This window comes from Megalops cyprinoides, chromosome 2 (genome assembly GCF_013368585.1).
Source record: "Megalops cyprinoides isolate fMegCyp1 chromosome 2, fMegCyp1.pri, whole genome shotgun sequence".
Lineage (NCBI taxonomy): Eukaryota > Metazoa > Chordata > Actinopteri > Elopiformes > Megalopidae > Megalops > Megalops cyprinoides.
This window is the reverse complement of record NC_050584.1, coordinates 23959549-23984708: the sequence shown is the minus strand read 5'-3', so window position 1 is coordinate 23984708 and position 25160 is coordinate 23959549. Positions and strand designations below refer to the sequence as shown.

Below are 25160 nucleotides of genomic sequence, written 5' to 3'. Positions count from 1 at the left end.
CACACACACACACACACACACACACACACACACACACACACACACACACATTGCTGTTGTGGTTACCCTTCCACCTCAGTCAGCAAAGGAGGGAGCGAGGGGCATGTCCAATTTTTTTTTAAAAAGTGGTGTTTAAACATGTTCATATTTACCTAAACCCACACTAAAAAAAAGTTTGAATTAATGGGTTCATAATTATGAAAAAAAATTGTGCTTTAAGACATTGCCTGTGTCATTCTTTGTTCGTGGTTGGGATAGGTATACTAAAACTGTAAAGTCATAATTTACAGGGGTGCTGTACACAATTCATACAAGTTTGAGATCAAACCAAAGGTTAGGTCATCCAAACGTAAGAGGGTTACTGTTGGCTGGCTCAACCATTACACAATTACTTGGCAATATACAGTGTGTATCCCCCAAGGCAGAAAAAAAAATAAATTAAAAGGTCAGGTTTGTACAGTACTTGTTTTTTTACATTTGTGTAAACAGTGGTTCAAAAATGAATTACCGCACAGATCCAGTAACATTATGCTAAAACACAAAGGAGCACAAGGTACTGGACTGTGTTACATTATCATACAACCAGTGGGCACGGTACATACAACAAGTTGCTTTGCATATCTCAAACAAGAGATTAAAGCATACTGTATCTACTTCTACAGTAACAATGATCTGAAGTGGTTTTCTGTTTAGTTCACAGAATCCCCTTTAGCCATCCTTCACCACGGTGAACCAATGCATGTTGGACACCCCATCATTAAGGATAAAGTGACACTTCAAAATACGCAACCATGGTAACAGAGACCCCTCAGGAATATGCACTGGGGCCACATCATTCATATGCTAAAATTGTGAAATATCTATTTTTTTTTTTTTTTTTGCATGACTAAGCCATCAGTTAGTAACACAGCACAACACGTAAAAGAGGACCCACACCACTACATTCACAAGAATTAGCTGGCAAACATTTTGATTGTGTCTTTGAATCTAGTGCAAGAAACTTAAGGAATGTTAAAAGGTGAACCCTAAAAGTCTTGTCACCCACAGGATACAACCCTCAGAACAATTCACCTGCATAGTCCAATTTGGCATAGTCAATAAACAATTTCTTTTGCCAAATGGTATCATTCAGTAACAGTAACTAGGGAACTGGATTGCAGTGTTTTTTGGTACAATCACAATTTTAGGGCTGACTGAATCCAGGACAAATCTTTCAGCCATAGTGATATCTGATTCACAGCAGATACTTCTTTTTGCAAGCTCTAGAGCTAAAAATGACCAAAGCTGTGTAGGAAAAACACAATGCTTCTTAAAACCTGACATTTTTAGTAATCACTATGGCTTACAGCTTTGTCATGGACTGACTCACCCTCTCCACCTCCATAACTATCATTTTATGTGACAAGACTATCGGTATCAACACCAGCATTTTAAAAGCTCAATTAAAAATATGGAAAAAAAGGTATTATAGTGAAAAACATATTTCACTTCATGGCCTAAGAAAAGATGTGGGCAAGAGGATTTCATATCATCTCCTCACCTTTGAACTTTCATAATTCACACAGGTCAGTTGTTTTGTGCAATCTATAACATCTACTGTACAGCGCTAAACACTAACTATACCACTGTTTACTATCAGACTCATTTCTTCAGTCCATTTGAGGGATGTCTTGTGTCCTTTTGGTTCTGGGATTAAACACTTTGTATTATGAGGCTATTTTACTTCATATGCGACACAGTTTGGGCGACACCAAACCTGCCAACTAGGCAAATACTTGTGATTTTTTTTTTTTGGAGATCACACTTCCCTTCTGTTTGATGTAATACTTAAAAGTCTGAAAATGTTCACGCGGATTCAGATGAAAAAGGTGCACATTCAATGACTGTCCACTCTCCCAGCTAACCCTCCACACCTTGAGCGGCGAGCACCAAGATACAATGGCAGCTCTCTCAGCCAACATTCGGTATTAACCGCGTGCGATACAAGCAATGACATTCAAGAATAGGCAAGAAAGGTGCTTCACATCAGTAAAACAGCGTTGCTCAATGTCCTCGGACACAAACCTGTCAGCAAACCTGTGTGTGGTGGGGAGGTGCGCATGGCTCCAAGTGGGCATTTCTGGACAAAGACCCTGCCTCCTCCTCACCGCGTGGGATGTCTGCTGGTGGAGCAGCTTGCACACTTGCACAAAAGCCATTCAGTCCTCTGTCATATTATGCAGGATCCGTGGGGTACTGCAGGGCCTCCTGGCCGCCGAAAGCCACTCCTCCCGCAGAGTGGGGGGAGGAGGGAGGGAAAGGGAGGGGAGGGAAAGGGGGGGGGGAGCCTGCCATCATGATGACCTCACCCCGTTGGCGGTGCTGTTCTCCGAGACCTCAACCTCGGCAGCAGAGGCAGCAGCGGCAGCACCGGTGGCAGCCTGGTGGACGGGCGTGTCCTGGACGCGGGAGTAGTCCCTGGTCTCCGACTTGGTCAGCAGCAGGTGCTGCTCGCCGGGCTTCTTGGGCGGCAGCAGGGGCTGGCGGGTGTAGCTCTCCCCGTCGGCGATGCTCTCGGGCAGGGCCTGGTGGCGGCTCTCAGGCAGCAGCAGGATGCAGATGATGCAGATGAGGGTGCAGCAGGCGAAGATGACATGGTGCAGGAAGTAGCCCTTCTGGTTGTGCAGCTCCATGATGGGGGCAGTCAGCATGCCGAAGCCCGCGCTGGCCAGCACCAGGCCCAGCCCCCCACCCCTGCACCCGGGCAGAGCACAGAGAGGTCATTTAGAGAGTGTTCCTAAATACAACACAGGCAGCAGTGTGGAATAGCGGCAAGGAGCAGGAATTGTAACCAAAAGATTGTGGGTTCGATTCCCTGCTGGGCCACTGGTGTTGTACCCTTGGGCAAGGTACTTCACCAAGAATTGCCTCAATCATTGCCCCCAGCTGTATAAATGGATATAACTGTAAGAGTGTCTGCTAAATGACATTAATGTAATGTAACACACACACACATGTCAGAACAGGTGCTGCCTCAGTACCTATCACAGAATAGAATGGGGCTTCTACACCACAGACAGATCAAAATATGGTTTTCTCTGCATCACACACTGAACAGCACAGATACCACCTCTCAGGTCAGATAGAATGAAGCTTCTGCACAACTAATTTTTCGAAAGCAGAGTCAATTGGCACAATCCTAAACAAACCTCCATTGTTGCTGAAAACCCCAAATTATCCACCTGTCTCACAAGGACACAGCGTGCGAATGATGTTAAAGTGATGTTAAACTGAGACATTTTTATCCTAAGGTCAGCAATTCCATGGGACACACAATCCACCACTAGATGGCGCTGATTGCCCAGTATTCTACAGCCACATTCAGCTCCACAGAGGAAGAGTAACAATTTAGGAGCACCATATGGATTAGTCATAGTAGCATATAATTACATGGCACACAGACTCAGATTTGTGTACCCTATTCTTGTCCACAGCCTGCATGATTACGGCTACTGTTCATAAAAAAATCTAGCACGCAGCAGCAAAATCAGCAAAAGGAGACCAGGTTTAGAACAGTAGAGATCAAAGGGCACCATTGTCCAGACTATATCACTGACCAAAGACAGTTCACTTCAGCATAGACTCAGCCAGCTTTAACACTGACCAAAGACAGTACACTTCAGCGTAGACTCAGTTTACTATATCACTGACCAAAGACAGTACACTGCAGCACAGATGCAGACACACAAAGGCCAGGGCCTTTCCTAACTAATACTCAACCTCTATCAAAAAATGACTTGTAACAAGAGTCTATGTAATAAAGACTGTGAACCTTCTTACCATAATGTATTATCTATACTACAGAAACTTTATCAACTTCGTTTTTATGCTGGCAAAGACTGCACAAAATTATGTCATATAATGTCAGATAATGCACATTTTATGTTTGTAAATTCATAGATGTTTTTTGGCTTTATGATCTTTAGTCCTTTAGAATACGATTAAGTCTTATAGTTAAATAGTTAAAGACATATCAGTATATAGGTGTTCAAAACATTCTATCAAGCTCTGTGCCCTTTGCTATGGCCATAGGATGTTTGACACAATTTTCAATAACCATAATTGCTCTTTCACTCTGTACCTGACCCTGTCATCTAACAGAAGAGGCATGGACACAAAAATAAAAGTGATTAAAAAGATTAAAGTATTATTTATCTATTATTCACATATACCAAGGTAATATGATTTATTATTATTAGACAACACACAGGTGCTCTGATTAGGACAAAGAAACAAGTACACGGATTCATCTCTGATAACAAAAAACATCTGTGCTGTGACAAATCAATGATTAGAGAACACAGTGGTACTGTGATTCAGCTGTCACTAGAAAACAACATGATGACTAATCTCTGGAAAAAAACACACTGTGGTCGCTCCAGTGACTGACAGCAGGAGTTTCACACTAGAAACCGACAACTAAGAGCTAAAACATGTGACTCCCTTGGCCGTGACAAACAAAGCCCTGACATGTCCTTGAGATTCTCTCCACTTTTTATACTCCACCCTAACTCCCCAGGGCTGTTTCTCTCTTTCTGGGTTCCCCTCACACTCTCTTTGGTTCACCACTGCCCCCCAGTTCCCTGGGTTCTCCTCTCTTCTGGAGACCCTCGCTCCCAGACTTGAAACCTGGCTCCCCAGAGCAGACCGACTTACTGACTGTGGGAGTGATGTCAGCCCCCCTCTCCCCCTGTCTCTCTCTGGATACCCCTTGTTCTTGCTGAACACCCCTCCCTCCCAGAACAGGCTGACCTGATGACCATAGGGGTGATATCACCTCCCCTCTCTCCACTATGTACCCCCTTCCCCCTGTCTTGGCAGCGTAGCATAGTGGTAAGGAGCTGGGCCTGTAACAGAAAGGTTACTGGTTCCATCCACCACTGGGGCACTGCTGCTGTACCCTTGGGCAAGGTACTTAACCCAGAATTGCCTCAGTAAATATCCACCTGTATAGCTGGGTCACATGTAAAAAGTGTAAGCTATGTAAGGTGCTCTGGATAAGAGCATCTGCTAAAATCACAATAATGTGCTGTAATGTGATGTTATATAAAAGTTTCTCTCCGGATCCCCCCACATTTGCGCTGCATTACCCCTCCCTCCCTCCCAGAACAGGCTGACCTGATGACCGTGGGGGTGATCTCCGCACAGAAGAAGATGCTGAGATTACTGACGGCGTGGGAGGAGAACATGCCGATGATGGAGAATGCCACCGAGAACTTCTTGTTGAGTGTGTCTCTCAGCACTGAGGATGATGAAGACATAGAAACACCAAATTATCTTCAAGTGTGAAGTTATCTGATTAAGGGCAGAAGTGCAGTATAGTGGTAAGGAGCACGGCTCATAACTGAAAAGTTGCTGGTTGCATTCCCCTCTGGCCTACTGCTGCTGTACCCTTGGGCAAAAACTGTAACCTGTGTAAGTCTGTCTCGGTAAGAGCATCTGATAAATGACAATAACATAATGTAATGTAATTAAGTTAGATTAATTAATCCAAATTAACTTTAAAAAATGAAACTCCCTGCTTTAACAGTCATCAGCATTACTTACCTACCAGTGAATGTAACAGCAAGTAGAAAATAAGTAACACGTACATTATTCTATATGTATTCTTATATATTCTATATGTATACGTATATGCAATTCTGGGTAAAGTACTTTGCCCAAGAGTACAGCAGCAGTGCCCCAGCAGGGAATTGAACCCTGCTCCTTAACCACTATGCTAGACTTCTGCCGATGATACCCATTCAAATAAAATGAAACCTGTGTTACGCTGGGTCCTGTATATGCCTGTACTTTGTATGCTGAGGGTTTTTTGGCATTACCATTTTCAAGCAGGGCTCTAGGTGGAAGCATATGTTTCCAGTTCACAAAGAGGATTATGTGACTCAGGGTTTTTTTTTTCTCTATTTCATGCCGTGATCTCTCGTTCTTTTTCAGACGTCAGAAAAGAGACATCTGCTAGGCTGGGGCCCTGCCTTTAATTCTCCATTATGGAGCACAGCGGGGCGGCCTCCTGCAGGGATTGCTAGGCGCATGGCGCAAGCCGCGCGGTGCATGGCGCATGGCAGGGAGTGCATGGTCCAGGACAATGGACTCACACACTCTGCTCTCCCGCACTGCTGGGGGAGAGAGAGAAGGAGAGAGGGAGAGAGAGAGAGAGGCTGCGATTCTGGCATCCCCACCCAGGCCACAGAGAGAAGAGTTTAAGATCATTAAAATGGCAAATGTAATAAAAGGAACAGGACATCTGGGGGGGGGGGGGTCTCACAATTACTCACCATTAACAAACTTGGGAGATGGGGTAGATAGTGAATGTGCGAGCTTGCACACTTTGTGCTGTTAGTGGACACCCTAACCAGGAAATTTACCCTATACAATTCACACATTCTATATTTTCTCCTGTAATCCCTGTTCATGGGGGTGAAGTGTAGCACACACCTTTTGCGAAGTAAGAACAGCAGTGTTCTACCTGGGGATCAAAGCCAATGACCCTCAGGTGAGCACTGAAGCAAATCTACAGACAGGTATTTAGGCATTCCTTAGAGCCTGATGCATTCTTTCAAGCCCCTATGTAATCTGCACTATCTTACTCAATATGCGTTCCCTCAACCTGAGAGGCCAGATAGACTGTTGACATTGGAATAGTACACAGAGTGCTATGTCTAACCAGCTCAACCTTGACTCGTGTTTGTTGAGTGCCGAGAGGGAGATTGGTGACTGATCTTTGCTTTGAAGTGGTTGCATTAGACAATCAACTGATTGGTAGTCCTTTGTCAGTTCTAACTGATTGGTAGTCCTTTGTCAGTTTCGGAGATGTATTTTCCACAGCTTCCTATCTACTGCAATCTCTTTTTATTGTGTTTGAGATTCAGAAGTTTCCCCTAATCAGTCAAGTCAGGACAACCTTTGACAAGACCTCAAACTTTCTTCCTTTTACGGAACAGCTGGGGTCGTCAATTTCACTAACCTGCTTTGAGTACAGTCTCACCGTAAACGTTTTAGAAGGTTTGGAGGGAGACACAGTTCAGCTGACAACATGAGATATCTACAGCTACATTCATTAGATTTTATGGACTTTATTCATCATTTTTAGCAGGAAAACAGGATAAAAAATATGCCCTAGTGAACAGCTGAACTCTAGCATAAAAAGTTCCTTAGAGTGTTTGCAGGAAGATGCTTATCAATAAATTGAGTTCTGTGTTTTGTGACCCTGTATCACCCCATCTTTAATTGAAAGTCTGATGGCAGCAATACCACACAGGCAGAAATCACATAATCTCTCACACCAGTGAGCCTAGGGACAAACAATATGAGGCGTACACCTATGCTGTGACCTATTCAAGGCAGACCTGTACATTTAATCAGAGACAGACCATCAACGCTGAAATATGAACCTATTGCTGAAGCTACTGACTCATGCTTGGGAAAGGGTAAACGACAGGAAGATCAACACTTTACCTGTGTCGTGGTGCAAGCTGTATTTCCCAATGACTGTGTCCAACATAGAAAAGAAGAAAAAAATAATTAAAAACCCACACAAATTAATACAAATGAGCACACAAGTTACTGTTAGTCATCTAGCAAATAGGAAAAATTAATAGCTGAGAGAAGAGGGCCCACACAAACACTGCTCCACGTATGAGGCCCCTGACTTAATTACTCTAATGGCAGTGCTATACTAAACACAATCAATTCATTACTCAATTTGTTATCGGGAGCACCAAGACTGGAATTGCACATTGATTGCTGCTTTGATGAAATAATGACATCCAGATAGGGCTGTTAGGTAATCAGACTCAGATGAGATACTGCTCTCCAGAACACGTTGCCACTTCGACGTAGGTGAAGGCGGTACTGCATGTTCAGGACCCAGACTGGCCTCGATCCAACACCCACACGTTTTACTATATAAATAAACAGCCACTGGTCTTTAGCTCAGTGCTGTGCATAATGTTGGGAGCTGTTTCTCTGACTGAAAAGTAAATGAGCAGTCATTGGACTTGCCTGCTAGTCTTGATCATGCACTATAGTGCAAATATCCCATTATCTTGGGTCAGTGAGTTCATTTGTAGGAGAGAAGAGCAAACCAGTTTCATTCAGAGAGAGGGAGTGTATGTATGTGTTGTCAATGTGCGTGCACAGTTGCTTCTCTGTGCCTCTGTGTGTGTGTGTGTGTACCTCTGCCAAGATGTGAAATGTGATGTTTGACTTGAGTGTACTATGTGTGTACACAAACATGTGTTTGCTTGTGCAAGTGGATGAGAGTATGTGAGTATAAGAATGTGTGTGTCTCTGTGTCTGTATGCTATTAAGAACACGTGTATGTAATTGAAAGTAAATGCATGTGAACGTATGTGTGTGAATATGATTGAATGTACATGTATATGGACATGTGTGTATGTATGCATGTGTACAATTGAGTGTATGTGTATGCCAGTTTGTATATGTGCATGTGTGCAAGTGTATACATGTGTCTGTGTGTGTGTATGTATGTGTAAATGAGTGTGTGTGTGTGTGTGTGTGTGTGTGTGTGTGTGTGTGTGTGTGTGTGTATGTATATGTGTGTGTGAGAGACTCACGGTTGAGCAGGCCCAGCTGCAGCAATGATGCCAGGGCAGTGATGATCATGAACATGAGCAGGCCGCCCCGCCGGCCCATGTAGCCCACAGCCGGGCACAGCGCCATGCAGGACGCCACGGCGATGCCCGCCATGGTGAAGTAGTCTGCGTAGAAGCTGTGAAACATGGTGGGGTCATTCGCTTCAGGGTCCATCATACTGCGAGCGAAGCAGTGGTGGATACCATACCCTGTCAGCCTGAGAGAGAGGGACAGTATTATACCCCCACCACACACACAGACACACATCCCTGGACAAATGCACACACAATTCGTATCCTGGACCTAAGCTGTCAACTACGGTAACATTAAAAACACACACATACAAGCACACACACTAATACCCACACACATCTACACACACACGCACACAAGCACACACACACATACACACACTCTCCACCCCTGATGAGTGATTAACTCAGCCCTGAGCTGTCTTGTGCAGTAAGCAAACACTCACGCCCTGGTTCAGACCCTCATGAGCACGGCTCATGAAATATTCATGCAGCCAGTCTGCCTTTGATAAGAAGTGCGCTTCCACACAAGTAGGCTTTTGCGCTAATCGGGGGGCTACCTTATGAATTCTGGGTAATTAAATACATCGTGCTTTCCTGATAGTCACGCTCTGCACGGGACAGAGTGTTCTCGGAGAGGTCCCCTCATGGAACTGTTGTAACCGTATGCATGTGGACGCAGAAGCACAGCTTCACCAAATTTGTCACCACTGCTCACTGGCAGCCTTTCTAAGACAGATGCAGGCAGTGCAGGTGTGTGTGGGGTGTGGTTTCAGCCCGTAGACTTACGAATTCACACACAGGACCACAATGTTCTTCCACAGGTTTCTCGTCCCCGCCAGCTTCACGATGCACGTCTTCTTGGGCTTCTTCTGAAGTTCCCTTTCCAGTTCTTCAAACCCCACAGAAAAGCAGCAGCACAAAACAACAACACAAAAGAAGACAGTAAAAAACCCTTCAAAATCTGTACGGTTGTGAGTCCGCAGCAAAAATATGCATTATGCACGACTGCACACCATTTAGAGAGATAAATACAGCCCTCAGGGAAGATCCCTCTTCAGGAATGACTGAATGCAGACACCAGAGAGCAATACCCGCATGTGTTTATGGGCAGCTGTCTGTGTGACGGGAAAGATCAGACTCATAATGAGACATGAACTGAATGTAACTGTCTGGGGGGAGGCGACTACATCTGGGACTGTACAATAAGGGTGGTTGAGACACATAGCAAAGGATCCTCTTCACTCCCATTTCTGAGTACTTGTGTAACACCACTTGCATTGAGTTCAGATACTGGTACCTACATTGAGAATGGATATATCTGTTATTGTGAGACCAGCCACATGCATGGTGCATGACTTCGGTCAATAAAAAGTGGCCAATTGCTTCTGGCATGGAAGAGGTTACCCAATGTTATGATCATTGTCCTTGCTCATGTGAGCGATTATATCAGAACCCACCACCCGGTTGTAGGAGACCATCTGGCCGCTGCAGTGAGCTAGTGGCAGTCATAAGAGCCTCATCCACACGAACCGTGACACAGATGAAAAATCCGCTGCTCTGGGACTCTGCCCGCAGCCACAATGCTGCTGCCAAGGTGAAAGTTTGGGATCAGAGAGGTTTCCATGGAAACCCCATCTCCGTGACGAATCTGATTCATCACCTACGCGCGGCTGCAGAGAGGCTCCACAGCTCGGATCGACACCCTCTGATCTGCAGTGATGTGGCTTCTAGCGAAGCTCCATAATAAAGACCACTCTGCATAAGGCTCCAACAGCCATTCACAGTATTCTAAAGCCTGATAATATACACTACTATGCACAAGGCTCCAATAGTCACTGAACAGTATTCTAAAGCCCTTAGTAATACACACCACTCAGCGTCTGCACTTTATTGAACAGCACTCAAAAGGCCTCTATCATTTATACTACTTGCACATAGAAATAAAAGCTGTTTTGGCCACACATACGACAGCACTACAAGGCTTCTGTAATACATTCTATTTACACATAAAAGTAAAAGTCAGAGCAAGGCCTCAATAAAAAAAAATACCACTCATGCACAGAACACGAATTCACAAGGCAGTACAGCAGCTCACTACTGTTGATCAGTGCAGTGCGGGGGCAAGCTAACAAGCCTTGACAAGCCTACAAACAGAGCTTATACTCAGAGTTAAAAGGGCTAGTAAAGGCCTCAACACTGAATCAAATGTGTTTTCATGTTGTGCGTTCCGCTGCTGTAACTGACGCAGAGCATGGATACGTCCAATGAACTTGCAATGAGGTCATTTTGTTGGTGACAGTATCTACAATCACAGACAACCTCTGAACGTAGGAAGGACCTTAGACCTTAAAGCAGCTGAAGACACATACCATCACCTGTAACAAAATGTAGTCACAGATAAGCATAGGTCAAAGTGTTTTATTACACCTGGGGTTTTATAAGGTCAAAATTCTTAATGAAGAATAGGCTGAAGTTTAACTTCAAATGATCACAGGGGATGTAGTATGTTTTTATGAGCGTGGGCCAGAAAACAAACAAGATAATGGACAACACCCTCTTCTACAAATAGGATACCAGAGTTTTCTCTATTCCTTTCTTCTCCTACCTCCATCTCTCTATCAAGAACCTACAAAAGGCCTATGGGCCAATGTGCCGCTACACTGGAGCTGAAAGATAAAGGTTATCTAGAATGTTTATACACCGTTGGAGCACAGGCAGAGAGAACCCTCTTGTACTTCATAAATTTTACATAGCTTTCCTGATAGTGATGGTCAACTGAGGACGGGGGCAGCATCTACAAAGAGTACACTGTGCAAATATGGCAAGAGAAAGAGAGGAAAAGGAGAGGGGTGAGAGAGAGAGCCAGAGAGAGGGTGAGACAGACAGAGAGGAAAAACAAAAAGATCTGAGTGAACGAGTGACGCTAATGGACGATCACAGAACTCCTTCCTCTACTCATGTAGGTTGATTCTAAAAACAGACACATTGATTCTGTGATGATCAATGTCCCTTGGATCCAGACTTTGTAAATCTATTTTTACAGCAATAATATACCTGAATCCTACACCAAACCTCATGAGAGCGAGGCACTCAATATGGATATTCAATATTCATTAAAGGGGTGTGAGGCCATCTTTAACAATCCCAACAGTCAGAAGGTAAGCGGGTTTGCAGTTTCATTAGTATTGAGAGCAGATGCTTTTAATACGTTTATACAATACCTTTTCTTGATTTTTTAGAGAATCCAAAATGTATGGATTACAGGGGCTGATGTTCTAGGCTATTATGTACCAGGACCATGTCTTATTACATAACAAATACTCCATGACTTAAGACGTACTTCTGCATCCACTACAGTAGAGAAGCACAAGAATGACGTGTTCTGCCATTCTGTTGGCGGAGTCACAGTGCTGCAGGAATCTGCTGGGTTTATGGCTCTGTGGAGATGTTCCACAGAAGGCCGTCGGGAAGTCACCTTCTGACTCGCGCCCGCCTCTCTCCATGAACTTTAATATAATAGGTATGAACTTTAATATAATAAAGGGTGCTGCTGATGATGAGGGTATAGGGGTACAGATCTTTGGTTTGCAGTCTGAGGAAGGGATTGCACCTTGCTGTATGCCGAGGTTGGTGACCCCCCCACCCCACCAATTCCTTTTGGACATCATACATAGGAACAGAAAGGAGATGGAGCGGAGGAGGGATGCTATGAGCAGCTGACACGAGAAGGAAGTGGTGAGAGGGTTTTTTTCATGCTTCAGGATGGGATGGGTCTGTGGATTGAGTGGGCACTGTCTAAAACATCTCCTTCTGAACCTTTGTTTGGAACCTCAACAAACGTATTATTAACAGGGACTTCAAATTCACTATGTCATCTGCAAAAAGTAAAATAAAAATGCTGGAGCCCTCCTGGCAGTAGCCCCTGACTGCGTGTCTTACCTGACAGGATCCCGCTGGTGTCCAGCGCGGTGTCCACCTGGTTCTTCTTGGCGATTTGCTGCATCAGCCCTTTGGACCTGCAGTAGTGCTGAGTGGACAGCAGCCACCGCAAGGACTCCGGGAAAACCCTGCAGAGAACGGCAGCTACGTTACACACAACGGTGGCGCTGCCGGATAAACTATGCATGTCCAGCAACAGAGTGGCACCGTCGTCCGACCTGTCTACAGTGAATCGGACAACAAATCCATTCCACTGCGGAGGCTGAGCCTGGAGATGGGTCTGTTGAGAAGCTCTGAAGCGGTGGTTCTGTGGGACTCAGCTGGGCTTCTCATACAGCTTGGTTTCCATCAAAGGTAGCTCTGCTCTTTCATTGACTAAGTGGGCTTGCTCTTAAAGTTTATCTTTGGAGTCCAGTAAGTGCCGCGGGGAAATTTTCTATTTTTTTTTTCCTTGCTAGCACACAACCTGCTTTTTAATCCTGTCAGGAAATAATTGCTTACATGTCACCTTACTATATATAAACTGTGAACTGCCCCATTAGTGGCTTTCTTAGGCAGTTGGTCACATCTCACTGCTCTCACTTCCACTGTTGTAACTATAGCGCGTGTGATGCATGCCCTGCGGGATTGTGGGACACGCAGGGACGGTGATCTCACCAGACGTAGGACAGCATGAGGATGAAGGGGCAGATGATGAGAGCCTGCAGGACCTGCCAGTCCCGGCACAGGGCGGCGAGCCCTGGCATCAGGAGCTGCCCGCCCAGCAGCACGAAGTTGGCCACCATCGTCATGGAGAAGCGCCACCCGGGCAGGCACAGCTCGATCCCTGGGGGACAGAGAGGGATATGTGACACAGTGTCAGTAAGTCTGACCAGTACCAGGCAGTGCGACGCGGACACGTTAAAGTTTACTGCGCTGCACACTGCCGCACTGCCACACGCACACACCACACAAACTGTCACACTCACATACACTCACAGAGTGTATCAGTACCAGTCAAAGGTTTGGACAGACCAGATTAAGATAATGGGAAAGATGCATTCAAAGACATTTTGATATAAAGACTTATGCTTAAATACTTGAAATTTGTCTCTTGGACAAATATAAATAGTGAAGTTAACGCCTATGTATGTAATATTTTTGGCTACTTTTTATCACTTTTGGCTACTTGTTTATCACTCTTTTGGTCACTGCATAATTCCATTTGTGTTATTTCATAGTTTTGATATCTTAACTATTACTCTAAAATGTGGAAAATAGCGAAAGTAAAGAAAAACTCTTCTATGAGTAGGTGTGTCCAAATTTTTGGTACTGTATAGTGCAACACAGTGTTACACTGTCACAGTAACAGGGAAACACTGCCACACTCACATACACTATATACCAGACTGTCGCAATCACATATAGAGTCATACACCATAACCATGTATTAGTAACAGCATAGTGGTAAGAAGCAGGGCTTGCAACTGGCGGTTTGAATCCCTGCTGGGGTGCTGCTTGTTGTACCCTTGGGGAAGGTACTTAACCCACAATTGCCTCAGCAAATATCCAGCTGTATAAATGGATAACGTTGTTTGATAAGAGTGTCTGCTAAATGACAATAATGTCATGAGATGCAAATGCAACAGATAAATGCTGCTCGGTCCGTGCAGATAGAGAGGAGACACAGTCTAATATGTGCGTCACCCACATGCTGACCGTTTCATTCACATGGATGCACAAAAAGAGGAACTTCTATGAGTCAGTGCTGGACATACAGAATGCAGCATGCTGCAGCACTCATAGAGGAATCAGTGTCTAACACTGTAATCAGCAACAATGGCAGTGCTGTTGCTGTCACCACACTGGCTGTTCAACACAGGATGTACGTGGTCATGGAAACGCAGTCAGTCATGGAAATTCGGTCTGTCATGGAAACGCAGTTCTGGATGAACTGCGAAAACCCTTTAACAACCTGGTCACGGCCATGGCCACTGACTGATCAATACTGCCCTGATCAATGTTGGCCAATACTGGACCTACAGTCACTGCATAGAGCAGTTAGTGCTACCCAGTGTCGCAGCACTGGATAAAGTCATTAGAGGGACTGTCATCATCGTGATCACACACACATCCTGAAAGCTGTGGTAAGTGAAGGAATAAAACATTAGATGAATACAAGAACGACAATCTGCATGCTGCTGTACTGTTTCGAAGTGCTTTTATTTGCACACATAAATAAGACAGATGGTGTTTCAAACCCTAGGAACCTGGTGAAGACTGATGCACAGTCCATGTTATTTCTGTGTGCAAATAAAACCATTAGGGAGCATTATAGTGGCAATTGGACTCCTATGTTCACTCTCAGGAGAGATTTATACACTCATTTTCATGCACAGTGTCATTGTTGGGCGTGTGGCAGTGTTATATCAGTCTGAGGTTGGCCTGCTTGGAGCATACGTCACAAGTGACATGTCTGCCAGGTTACAGCAAGCTGAGTGTTCACCCCCTGACGACCCCCCCGCCCCCCCAACATCTCCAGAAACGCTTCAGGAACACTAATAAAAGGGGGTACCCCCTTCTGTGACGGCGTTGCCATTTTGTCATCCACCGCTTTCCGGACAGTATGACATCCCCCCTGCGCCCATTCTCCCGCGCAGCACCGACCCCCTCGGTGGCAGCGGCCAGATGGGCCATTTCAAGGTGACGGGTGGTGGTGGTGGTGGGGGGGGGGGGGGGGGGTTGGAGAGTAGAGCACAGCGCCTGGCAGCGGCCCAGCCCCTGCCCCAAGTCCCACAGAGGAGCCTGGAATTTCAATGAGGCACCCCTGGGAAGAGGGAATAATTCCCTCCATTCAGTGACAGTATCGGGAGGCCGAATAATGAAGCGGTTGGGTCCGGTCACGGCATATTAAGGAGAGACGCCCAGCTCCGAGTGCTCGGACTTCAGTGCTGTGTTTAACCCACTAAATAAGAGCGAGAGGCGAGCAGATCTGAGCAGAAATACTGAAATACAGCACTAAGCATAAAGAGGTTAAACTGATGTGTCTGTGTGGCCCCGTGCTGCATTGTTAAGGCCTCTATTTTGTCACACTGACGCAACCTTTTGTTTAAGAACTTCAGCAAATACAGCTTCTTACTTCTTGCATGATATCATGCTTTCAGCAGTCTCTGAAATCAATGTCTATATTTTTAAGTAATAAAAGTGGAACACTTTCTTGAATTTGTTTTTCAAAATCAAGGACAAAGTGGATTGTGGTGGACTGAAAAGAGGTCTAAGCTAGTAATTTCCTGTGAAGGGGATTCTCAGTCCAGCATTTGAACTGCAAAAATGCTTTGATGCTCAGAAAATAATGCTTATAAAAGTTAAAAAATACCAGTGGTACTGATATGAAGCTACAATATTCCAGTTGCATCTCTTGTTTTGCTGGTTAAACCTTTTTTTATGAAAGGATTAAATATTTACAAAAGAGATTAGATGAAACTGAAGCTAAGCCTCTTTCACTGTGTAGAATAATTACTGTACCACTACTGTATGCACGCACATAAACCCCCCCCCCCCCCCCCCCACTACAGACACACATACAAACACTCCAGCTCTGAAAAAAGGAAAATGACTTTCTAAGGACTGTGCTCTCATTGCTTGAAGGCACAGTAAAGTTGTCCACAGGAACAGAGGTCCCACAATGCATTGCACTGGCCATCAAAACAGCAGACTCTGGGGATGCCACTCCATTACATGTGAGGACACACTGCCTGTAGCTGAGTGATATGGAGGGTGAACATGAACACTATGACTCAGCGTTCTCTTCCAGTGTATTTATCACTGAACCTTTGACTGACAGACAGAAACACACAGAAACACACACACACACACACTCTTTCTAATCAAACATAAATGCTATGACTCTGGGCTTTTCTTCAAGTGTTTACTGCTGGAATACCCCCCCCCCCCCCCACACACACACACACACACACACATAACCACACACACACACACACACACACACACACACACACATAACCACACACACACACACACACAAACACGTAGATACAAACTCTTCCTAATCAAACAAAAACATCACAGGTCAGTGCCATTCAGGGCCCCACTCCTGGGATGAACATGGGTGGGGGGTGTTGAGGTCATTTGAGGACAGATACTGGGAGCTACGCTACTAAACCACCCTATTTCACAGACAAAGTTAGGCTGCTAACAAAAGATTGGGATTAGTTAGGATAAAAGTTAAAACAAACAACTGTAACAGCACTATAGTGTTTTACATATGGTGAGTGCTCCATTTCATTTCAGGTCACTGAACTGACATCTAACCCAAATACATGTTAGTAAACAAGTTAGACATAGGGCAGATCCAGCATCAGCCACGGGGGGGAGCTTGTGCGGTTTTCAAACCGTGATGAAAGCATGGCCTTTCCCCCATCACATGAGCACACTGGAGGGCCTGCTGCTATGGGGTCAACTGTTCAAACAAGAGTCCTACTTGGTTTGTAACATATGGCCTTTGCAGCTAAAGACCATAGGGAGAATTACCTCTCACTGCCACAGGTTATCCTTAAAGCTCAAGGGGATTTGACTGCTGAAAGCAAAATGTACTATAACATTGTCTTTACAAGCATTAGTCTGAAACTAATTAACAAGTTTTTATGGGAACATCCCTGACAGAGGCAATGGTTTTCTTTGTGTGTACCTGATCTTGGAACGCAAACTGAATATGTGCTTCGAAAGCCTATGTACTAAACAAAAAAACTCTTCAATATGTAATGTCATTACAGCAAGTCACACCACACAGAGGCCTCATATATGTTAGTGTGCCCAGATAATGCTTCTGTGAAGACAGTAAGACTTCTGTATAAATCGACTATTGGATGAAGCAGTCCAAAATCTGTTCTCTAAAATACTCTCATAACAGAATGAAGAGCTAGCTTGGGTTTGAGAAGGGCCCAAACCCCACTCACAACACAATAATGCAGCCAAAGTTTGAGCTCATTCCTTTTCTTTTTTATTTTGGCTCTCTCATAAATCTGAGACCCTCCTCTGACGAAAAGAGCTCATTCCGCCCTGTGGCTAGACCTCATGCTTAGAGAGCTGTTTGCTTTAAATTCTTATTCACTCAGGAGAAAGGGAGAGGCAGCCCTCCAAAGGGAAGGAGGTGGAGACCCCTGCCATATCTCCCTGTCAGTCCAGGCTGTGTGGGAGTGAGTGGAGCCCAGCTGTGTGTGTGTGTGAGTGTGTGAGTGTGTGTGTGTGTGTGTGTGTGTGTCCTTCTCGCTGCTCCCAGAGAGGACACAGCAGGAGGACACATTCAGCAGAACTTTACTGTGTAAGAATAACTCTCTTCTTTGCTTCATTCATAAAGCCAGTGAACCGTATGGTTTAATCATAAACCGGATACTTCTCCCTCAGCTTCTGACCTTCCCCCCACACCTCACCTACCCTCAGCTCCTCCTTGGCTCTACCCCTCTTCCTCCCACCCCCAAATGCCACATCACCAACACTCACCCCCTCCACTGTCTAAACATCCTGCCCAAAAAGCTCACCCCCCTCGCTCACCAAACCCCTTGTCCCAGAATTCACACCCCCCCCCCCCAATTAAGCTTTTATTGCCCACTGCCACTAACACTCCACCCCCCCCACTGTACTTCCAAAATTCATGCCCCCCCCCCCACCACCACCTCCACTCCCCTGCATGACTGTCACTTCCCCCACTGTTTTCCCACTGGCCTGAGATCAGTGCAGCGGATATCTGTGTGCACCACCAGTTTTGTGACCTGGTCGCACACATCCTTCCAGTCGATCGAGATCACAGCAGGCACCAGGCCAGCCTGGCCCACGCAGGGGCCACACAGCGTCCAAAGGGGGGGTCCACACTGACCCAAACCACGGGGACACCCACACACTGTCTCCACAGCTGTGTTCCCATCTGTGTCTGCCCAGTGAGGGGTCCCTCAGCCCTGTACCTCCGAATGTCTGTCTGGCAGATAGGCCTCAAAACCGGCACAACCTTCACTTCCATGTGTTACCATTTGCCAAGGACGCCCACGCTGTATCACAAACAAAGCTCATTAACGGCACAGAATGACTCAATATGCTCCCAGTGACACGCAGGCTCATGATTCTGCAACACTGATCCCCACAGCGCTTTCAACACAATGATAGCGTTTGTCTCCTGTACCTTTTAAACCGTCATGTCTGGGAGAACACTGACACTGACAGTCACAGAGTTCAGCTTGATCTCAGCTTAGTCTTCATTCACCCCCACTTACCCAGACAGAAAGCATGACTGTTGGGGTGGGGATAGGAAGGGGGGTTGGGGGGGGGGGGATTGGTGCCCCAGCACCCCTCAGGAAATCACCCCGATCAGCAAGGAAATTAAACAGGCCCTGAGCAACAGACAGTTCATATCCCATCCGCCCCAGCCCGTATAAAACCAAATCCATGCAAGAACTGATAAATCCCTGTTGGTGTCTTTAAATCACCCCGGCTGCAGCCTGCAGGTTCAGGCTTGAGGTATCTGTGTAACTCTCCCTGTCAGGAATGTCCCTTCACCCCCCACAAAGAGTCACAGGGGAACCAGCTGGATTTCCAGACTTTCTGGGAATCCCACAATGCAGAAACCTTTTGTTCCAGCACAGAGAGGGAGAGAGCCAGTCACCGTGTACCCAGCTGACTCGCGGATGGGGCTTTGCCTAACCTGAAAACAACATGCTCCACAGAGCAGCCTCTTTTTTTAGGGGGATCAGATCTGTCATAACAGAGAGAGCCTGCCCCACTCTACTCCCGCAGCCATGTGTGGGTGGCCACCTAACAGTGGCATGTTTCGGGGGTTCAGAGAGCCAACAGAAGGTAATGGGTACAGGGCAGCTGTCAGGAATGAGAGGTGCTGGTGTGAAAGGGCAGGGGAAAAAAATAATAAAAACAGTCCAGACTCAGAACAAAGGATATCATCCTTTTTCCTGCTTTCTGCTGTTTCAGTCATATCCTTCCATCTGATATCTCCTGCTCTCCCCTCTACATAGCTACTTCCTGCTCTAAACCCATTCGTCCAGCTGTGACCTTTCACCTATGACCCCGTCTCAGGAAACACAAAACAGAATGAGCACCCTTCCCTACTACAGGGGTGTTACAGCACTCAGTCACACATAGTCACACTTTAGTTATTTTGGATGTTTTTGTTAGAGTAGCACTTTTTCAGTATAGCAGTGGTTATTATGAGATGAAACTTTTGCTTAAAAGTGGTCTGACGTGTTCTGCTGATGTTCAGGTGGCATTATAACCTACACCTCTTCTGTTTGAGTCACTCTGGATGAGAGCATCTGCCAAATGAACAAGTGCAAATGTAAGTGCCTGACTGGCTGTTAGGCAAAAGAGGCCTCAAGTGGTCACCACGTTTAATGGTTTCCACCAATCCAGTCAATTCCCATGGGAGTGTTTGCTTAAATAAGAGGGAAGACTTGCCTGTAACAGTCTGTACTTGATGTGTGGATGGCTTGAGGAAACATGTGATCAAGCCATACCATGCTGTAGCCTCCTCATGCCAAACAACTGAGGCCCAGTAGGGTTGGGCATGCTCAACACTTTGAAGGGAGACTTCCTGGGAAAACCAGGTTTCTGCTCAAAGTAGGGTTGTTGCTCCAGTAGGGGGCACTCTTCCCTCTGGGCCAAACAAAATCCATTTCCCACCTGCAGCCATGGGACCCCTGTGATATAGAAGGTTCAGCCCTTCTTTAACCCCAGCGTCCTGTTCCCAGACTGCCTCTCTACATCTGGCCGCATAATCAGCTCCCCTACAGTGGATTGGCAGATACTGAATGCTGCTCTCTGCCTTGTTCCTGTTATGTACAATGATGCCAAATTCCGTCAGTGTGACTCAAAATAAACAGTTTTAAGTTCAGAGGGCAGAGTAATTGAAAATACATGAAATGCCCCCTCCCTCTGACACAGCCATTGAGAAGATCCCATTTTCTGTTAAGTCATTACAAAATGTGCAATGTGTGACACATGACAAAGCCATTTTGTGAAACACCAGACCCAATGGCCAGTGAACTACATTAGCCTGTTCTGTGCACATACAAAATTTTTTGGAGGTATGTGTGTGTGGGGGGGGGGGGGTTGCTGTGATTACAAATACTGCTAAGCTTTGGTCGGAGTCAGTGAAATGAGAGCTGTTAGATGTTTCACTTGGCTGCCTGCAGACCTCTTATGGGCTGCAGTTGCACCTTGCTGCCCTTCTCTCTGTCAGACACGAAGGAAAACCGTCTCTCTTCAGACGAGGGGTCCATAGCCTCCGCAGGCAATTACAGGGACTGTTCTGTCATGTCTACAGTTCTGGTTGGGGAGGTTTTAATGAAAAAACTCACACAGCATGCAGCCAACATGACACCCACTCCCAAGACACAGAGTGTCTGCTGCAGACAGCAGCCACGATTCACAGCGCCATTTTAAAAAGCATATTCCTTTCTGGCTGTGACCAAAGCGAGAAGTCCTAGGAGAAATCATGTATGTCAGTCAATCGCAGCGAGAAGCCCACAAATGACTGCGTGCCTCACTCGACCCCAGTGAGCAGGCCGGTCTGTCCCTGTTTTTCAGATGATTCAGAAAACTCTTCCAGCTACAAATTCCATTCCCTTAGCACCTCATGATCGAGCCACACAGTTATATCATTTGTAATTTTACAGCTTCTGTGGGTTTAGGGAGCTGTTCGAGAAACTGTTGGCAGTTCCAGCTGTCCTAGAATTGCTTTAGGCCGCATGTTTACACAGTTGCACACGATATGGCAATGCAAAACAAATAACTTCTCCAAAGTACATGGTTTCAAGATAGAATCATAATTAAACCATAATTCAGTCAGACTGATGAGACACAGAAGAGAATAAAATAACATTTGATTAGTAATGTATCTGTTTGCCGTAAGTGAGGCACTCCCAGGAAAATAATCCACCATGGCGCACACATATAACCACCACAGGGACACCGAATCTCAGGCCGCAACCTGGTGTCTCCAACCACCTGATACCGGCCTGTCCTCGCCATGACATCAGACAGGAAGGAGCAAGGCATGAGAGAGGCCACACCCTCACATCGCAGTGTGTTCCTGGAGGAAGGACACCAGAGGCATGGCGCAGAGTGGTCGGTGGACGAGACCGGGTTCCCGCGGACAGGCCAGCTGCTTCTCACAGGAATGCTGGCAAGTGGGTGGTGGTGGCATGTCAATCAAGCCACGCTGTGAATTCATTTTGAGGCTCTTAATGGAGTCTTTGTTGAGCCTGGTTTGTTGTCTGGAGCGGCAAAACCACCAACGCTTGCTCTCCCAGAATTTTGAGGCACATGGTATTTTGCTTCTGAGAAGGACTGTAAGCATGGCCTACCAGCACCCTCTTTTTACATGGTAATAACCAGTGTAATCCATTTCTGTCACACAAATGCAGGTTCTTGAGGATTCTGTGATGGATCAATGGCACCGGAACATCCCTAGATTACATTATTACATTAGTGTCATTTAGCAGACGCTCTTATCCAGAGGGACTCACATAGGTTACAGTTTTTACATGTTATCCATTTTACATGTTACAGCTGGATATACCGTATACTGTGCAATTTTGGATTAAGTACCTTGCCCAAGGGTACAGCAGCAGTGCCCCAGTGCGGAATCGAACCAGCAGACTTTTGGTTACAAGCTGATACAAGCTCCTTTCAACTATTCCACACTGCTGCCCTTAGACAGAAATGTAATTCACATTATTAACCACTAGCAGTACCACAAGGAAAATGTAAAATCACAAGATATCCAGCCATGACTTGCATAACAGATGTGACATACTTATACTGTTGACCCGAATGTCTTTCAGTAAACTCAGGAGAGTGGAGAATTAGGATATGTGGCGCGTTAGTGACCTTGCGAGAATAAAAGTCAACGAAAAATTTAAAGTATCTGACAGGGCAGCAGAACGCAGGAGAACACATGGCCATCCAGCTTTGACGAGGAGATCAGACTGCCTCGGTTCCACATGGCTCCCCTGCCCCAGCAAGCTGTCATTACACCAACCCACTCTGACACTGACAGTCTATACTGCCTTGCCGAGCTGATGTTCGACCCCTGCACCTCTGACACACTCACCAGCTCACGCTTGGACTCGGATGGCATGCTCCTCACACTGCTCTCAGCCCCCCAGCCTGCATCTGGGGTTCAGAGATTCAGTTTCCACATTTGGGGGCAGCGCTAAAGAGCCCCAGGCTGGAGATATGATCAGCGCTTCCAGTGAGGGTTAAAGAGCTGACTCAAGCCAAGATACAGCAAGACAGAGCCTCCCCACGGTGAAAGGCAGACAAGCTGCATTCGGCATCTATGCTATTTTGCCTCAGAGATAAATGTGACAAAACAATTAGCTCATAGCGTTCAGGGTAAACTACAGACATATTTTAGTGCAATACGGTCAGGGTCATGGCATGTCTGCCTTCTCATCATCTGTTTGCCATCGAAGGAGAGGCACGAGCGCAGAGATTTGCTTCATGTCTGGCAATCCTTCAGCTGTGAAATATCAAACTCAGAATCCCACTCCCACTCAAACTCCCAGGCCCAGGCTGCTCTGACTGCGTGGGCCGTGCCCGTCTCAGCGTCCCAGGGGAGTGTTTTCACATTGTGGCTGAGCGAAGACTGCAGCATTGTGGAAAGGGGAGGCCCACGGGAACCCCTAGATTTTGGGTTTGGGCCTTCCAGTCAGCTTCTGTGCATAGCGTGGAAAAAGAACCCCTTGTGGCTGCATCGGCTGCGCATGTCTGCGCACGGCTGCGCAGGGGGGGAAGGCAGCTGCTGGCACGCCGGGGTTGTGGCTCAGCTGTTCCCCCCAGCGTCTCGGAGAGAAAGATCCCTTTGTCTGGTGAGAGCTGGTGGGAGGGGGGGCGCGCACGGGGGGTACAATGACACCCAAGACGGCCTCCTCACGCCTCCTGCCCGAGGGAGCTTCACTCCTCACTCAACGCCCTCCGTCTCTCTCTGATTTAGACAAATCAGCCGAGTTAGTCTGTCACTTTGCACAGGCTTTGATGAATGCACAGCACATAGAGGATGCATTTTGATGCAGAGTGATGCATTATGGGAAGTGCCAGCAGAGAGTTTGATTAAAAAAAACACTGGTCCTGTATTGTTAGCAGCATTATGTGAAAAAAATATAACTGTGTCAGCACAACTGAACATACAGAGACTAATGTATGTCTGAATTTCATTAATTTTCCAGACAGACTCTAATTGGTTCCCACAAGAATACATTTGCATTTCAGACAGGGGTAAATATGCATGCAGTTACACTTACTCATTTGTTAATTCTTTTGTTCCCAGCAACTGTGTTGTGGAGAGACTGTAGTTTCATTATTTTAGTCGACAGAAATATTCACATTATATACTGTGTGCTAAATGCAATTTGACTACATTATATTTGGTGTGTTTGGAATGAGATGACCTAAAAACTGAACAATGGTAAGATTCAAGAATGTTTTTTTTTCTTATCAGTCTGTAGTGAGAATAGTGTGGAGGAACACGTAAGGTATTGTTCAACTGGTCATCATGCAAAAGTTCACAATTTGATATATTAGCAGTGTGTGAAATAATTATCAATGACTACATAGCCTAGTGCTAATACCAATACGTTAGAATGAGGGCTCCAACATTGCGACATTAAATATATCTGTGAAGTATTTCCTTGTCATATACTACACATTTACCATGACAACATGGCCTGTGCTATTCATGGCTATCACCATGAATTCTCATCATATTTATATCACGTAAGAATTACGCATGCCTGCATTCAAATTTCCATGAGAAACCTGACATCCTTAAAGCCCTTACATGAAAGAGAAACAGTCAAACGAGTGCTCATTCTTTGGATTAAAAAAAAATGTTCAGCTTGATCCTGTGATGTTATTGTCCGTTAGATTGTGGAGTTTTAAATGTCCGACTGACGTGAAATCTAAATCAGACATTTTAGCCATTACACTGACATAAACAAAGCAACGCAAGGTAATTAAAGGGTTATAATAACTGCAATGAATCCCACAGAATGTTTGTTTGGATAGAGGAGGAGACCGAGAGATGCATCTTCCCCTGCAAGCCCCTGCTAAAGAAACTCAAGCACAGGCTGGTAACAATGACCTCATACAGACTGGAGACAGCATGACTCAGAACTCAGACTCGGCCTTGTGCGATGGTCGGAGCGAGCACGACAAAACAACAACAAAAAACCACTCCCACACGCCCCTCTTTCTAGCCTCTGTCCACCTGGCAACGCTAGGCACAGCGACCGTTTCTGGATACTGAAGGCCCGTTCTGATTGGCCTGCGTGGGTATCAAACTCACAGGAAGGAGCTCGTTCACGCGGAGCAATAGTGGCGCTCCACTGGCCAACCATTTGAGTTTCACAGCTGGGGTAAAGGCACTAACCCTGATAAGGCAGACTAACTAGCCAGTGCTGCTTGCCTTCACCGGTTTACATGGTGGACATACACAGGTTACAGAAGCTGGAGAAAGACTACAGTTTCCTCAGAGGAGGATAGCAA

The 25160-nt window shown here is 45.9% G+C and overlaps 1 protein-coding gene across 1 annotated transcript in view; it reads right to left on the bottom strand.

Moving 5' to 3' along the window:
* Positions 1 to 25160, bottom strand: part of LOC118768943 (solute carrier family 22 member 23) — a 45862-nt gene continuing 20702 nt past the window's right edge. Inside the window, exons 4-10 of the mRNA XM_036515930.1 lie at positions 13269 to 13437; positions 12612 to 12739; positions 9459 to 9561; positions 8619 to 8854; positions 7498 to 7530; positions 5158 to 5281; positions 1 to 2733 (exon numbers count right to left, since the gene is read on the bottom strand). Of these exons, the coding sequence (XP_036371823.1) occupies positions 2334 to 2733; positions 5158 to 5281; positions 7498 to 7530; positions 8619 to 8854; positions 9459 to 9561; positions 12612 to 12739; positions 13269 to 13437 (1193 nt within the window). The 3' untranslated portion in view covers positions 1 to 2333. The remainder of the gene's footprint in view (positions 2734 to 5157; positions 5282 to 7497; positions 7531 to 8618; positions 8855 to 9458; positions 9562 to 12611; positions 12740 to 13268; positions 13438 to 25160) is intronic.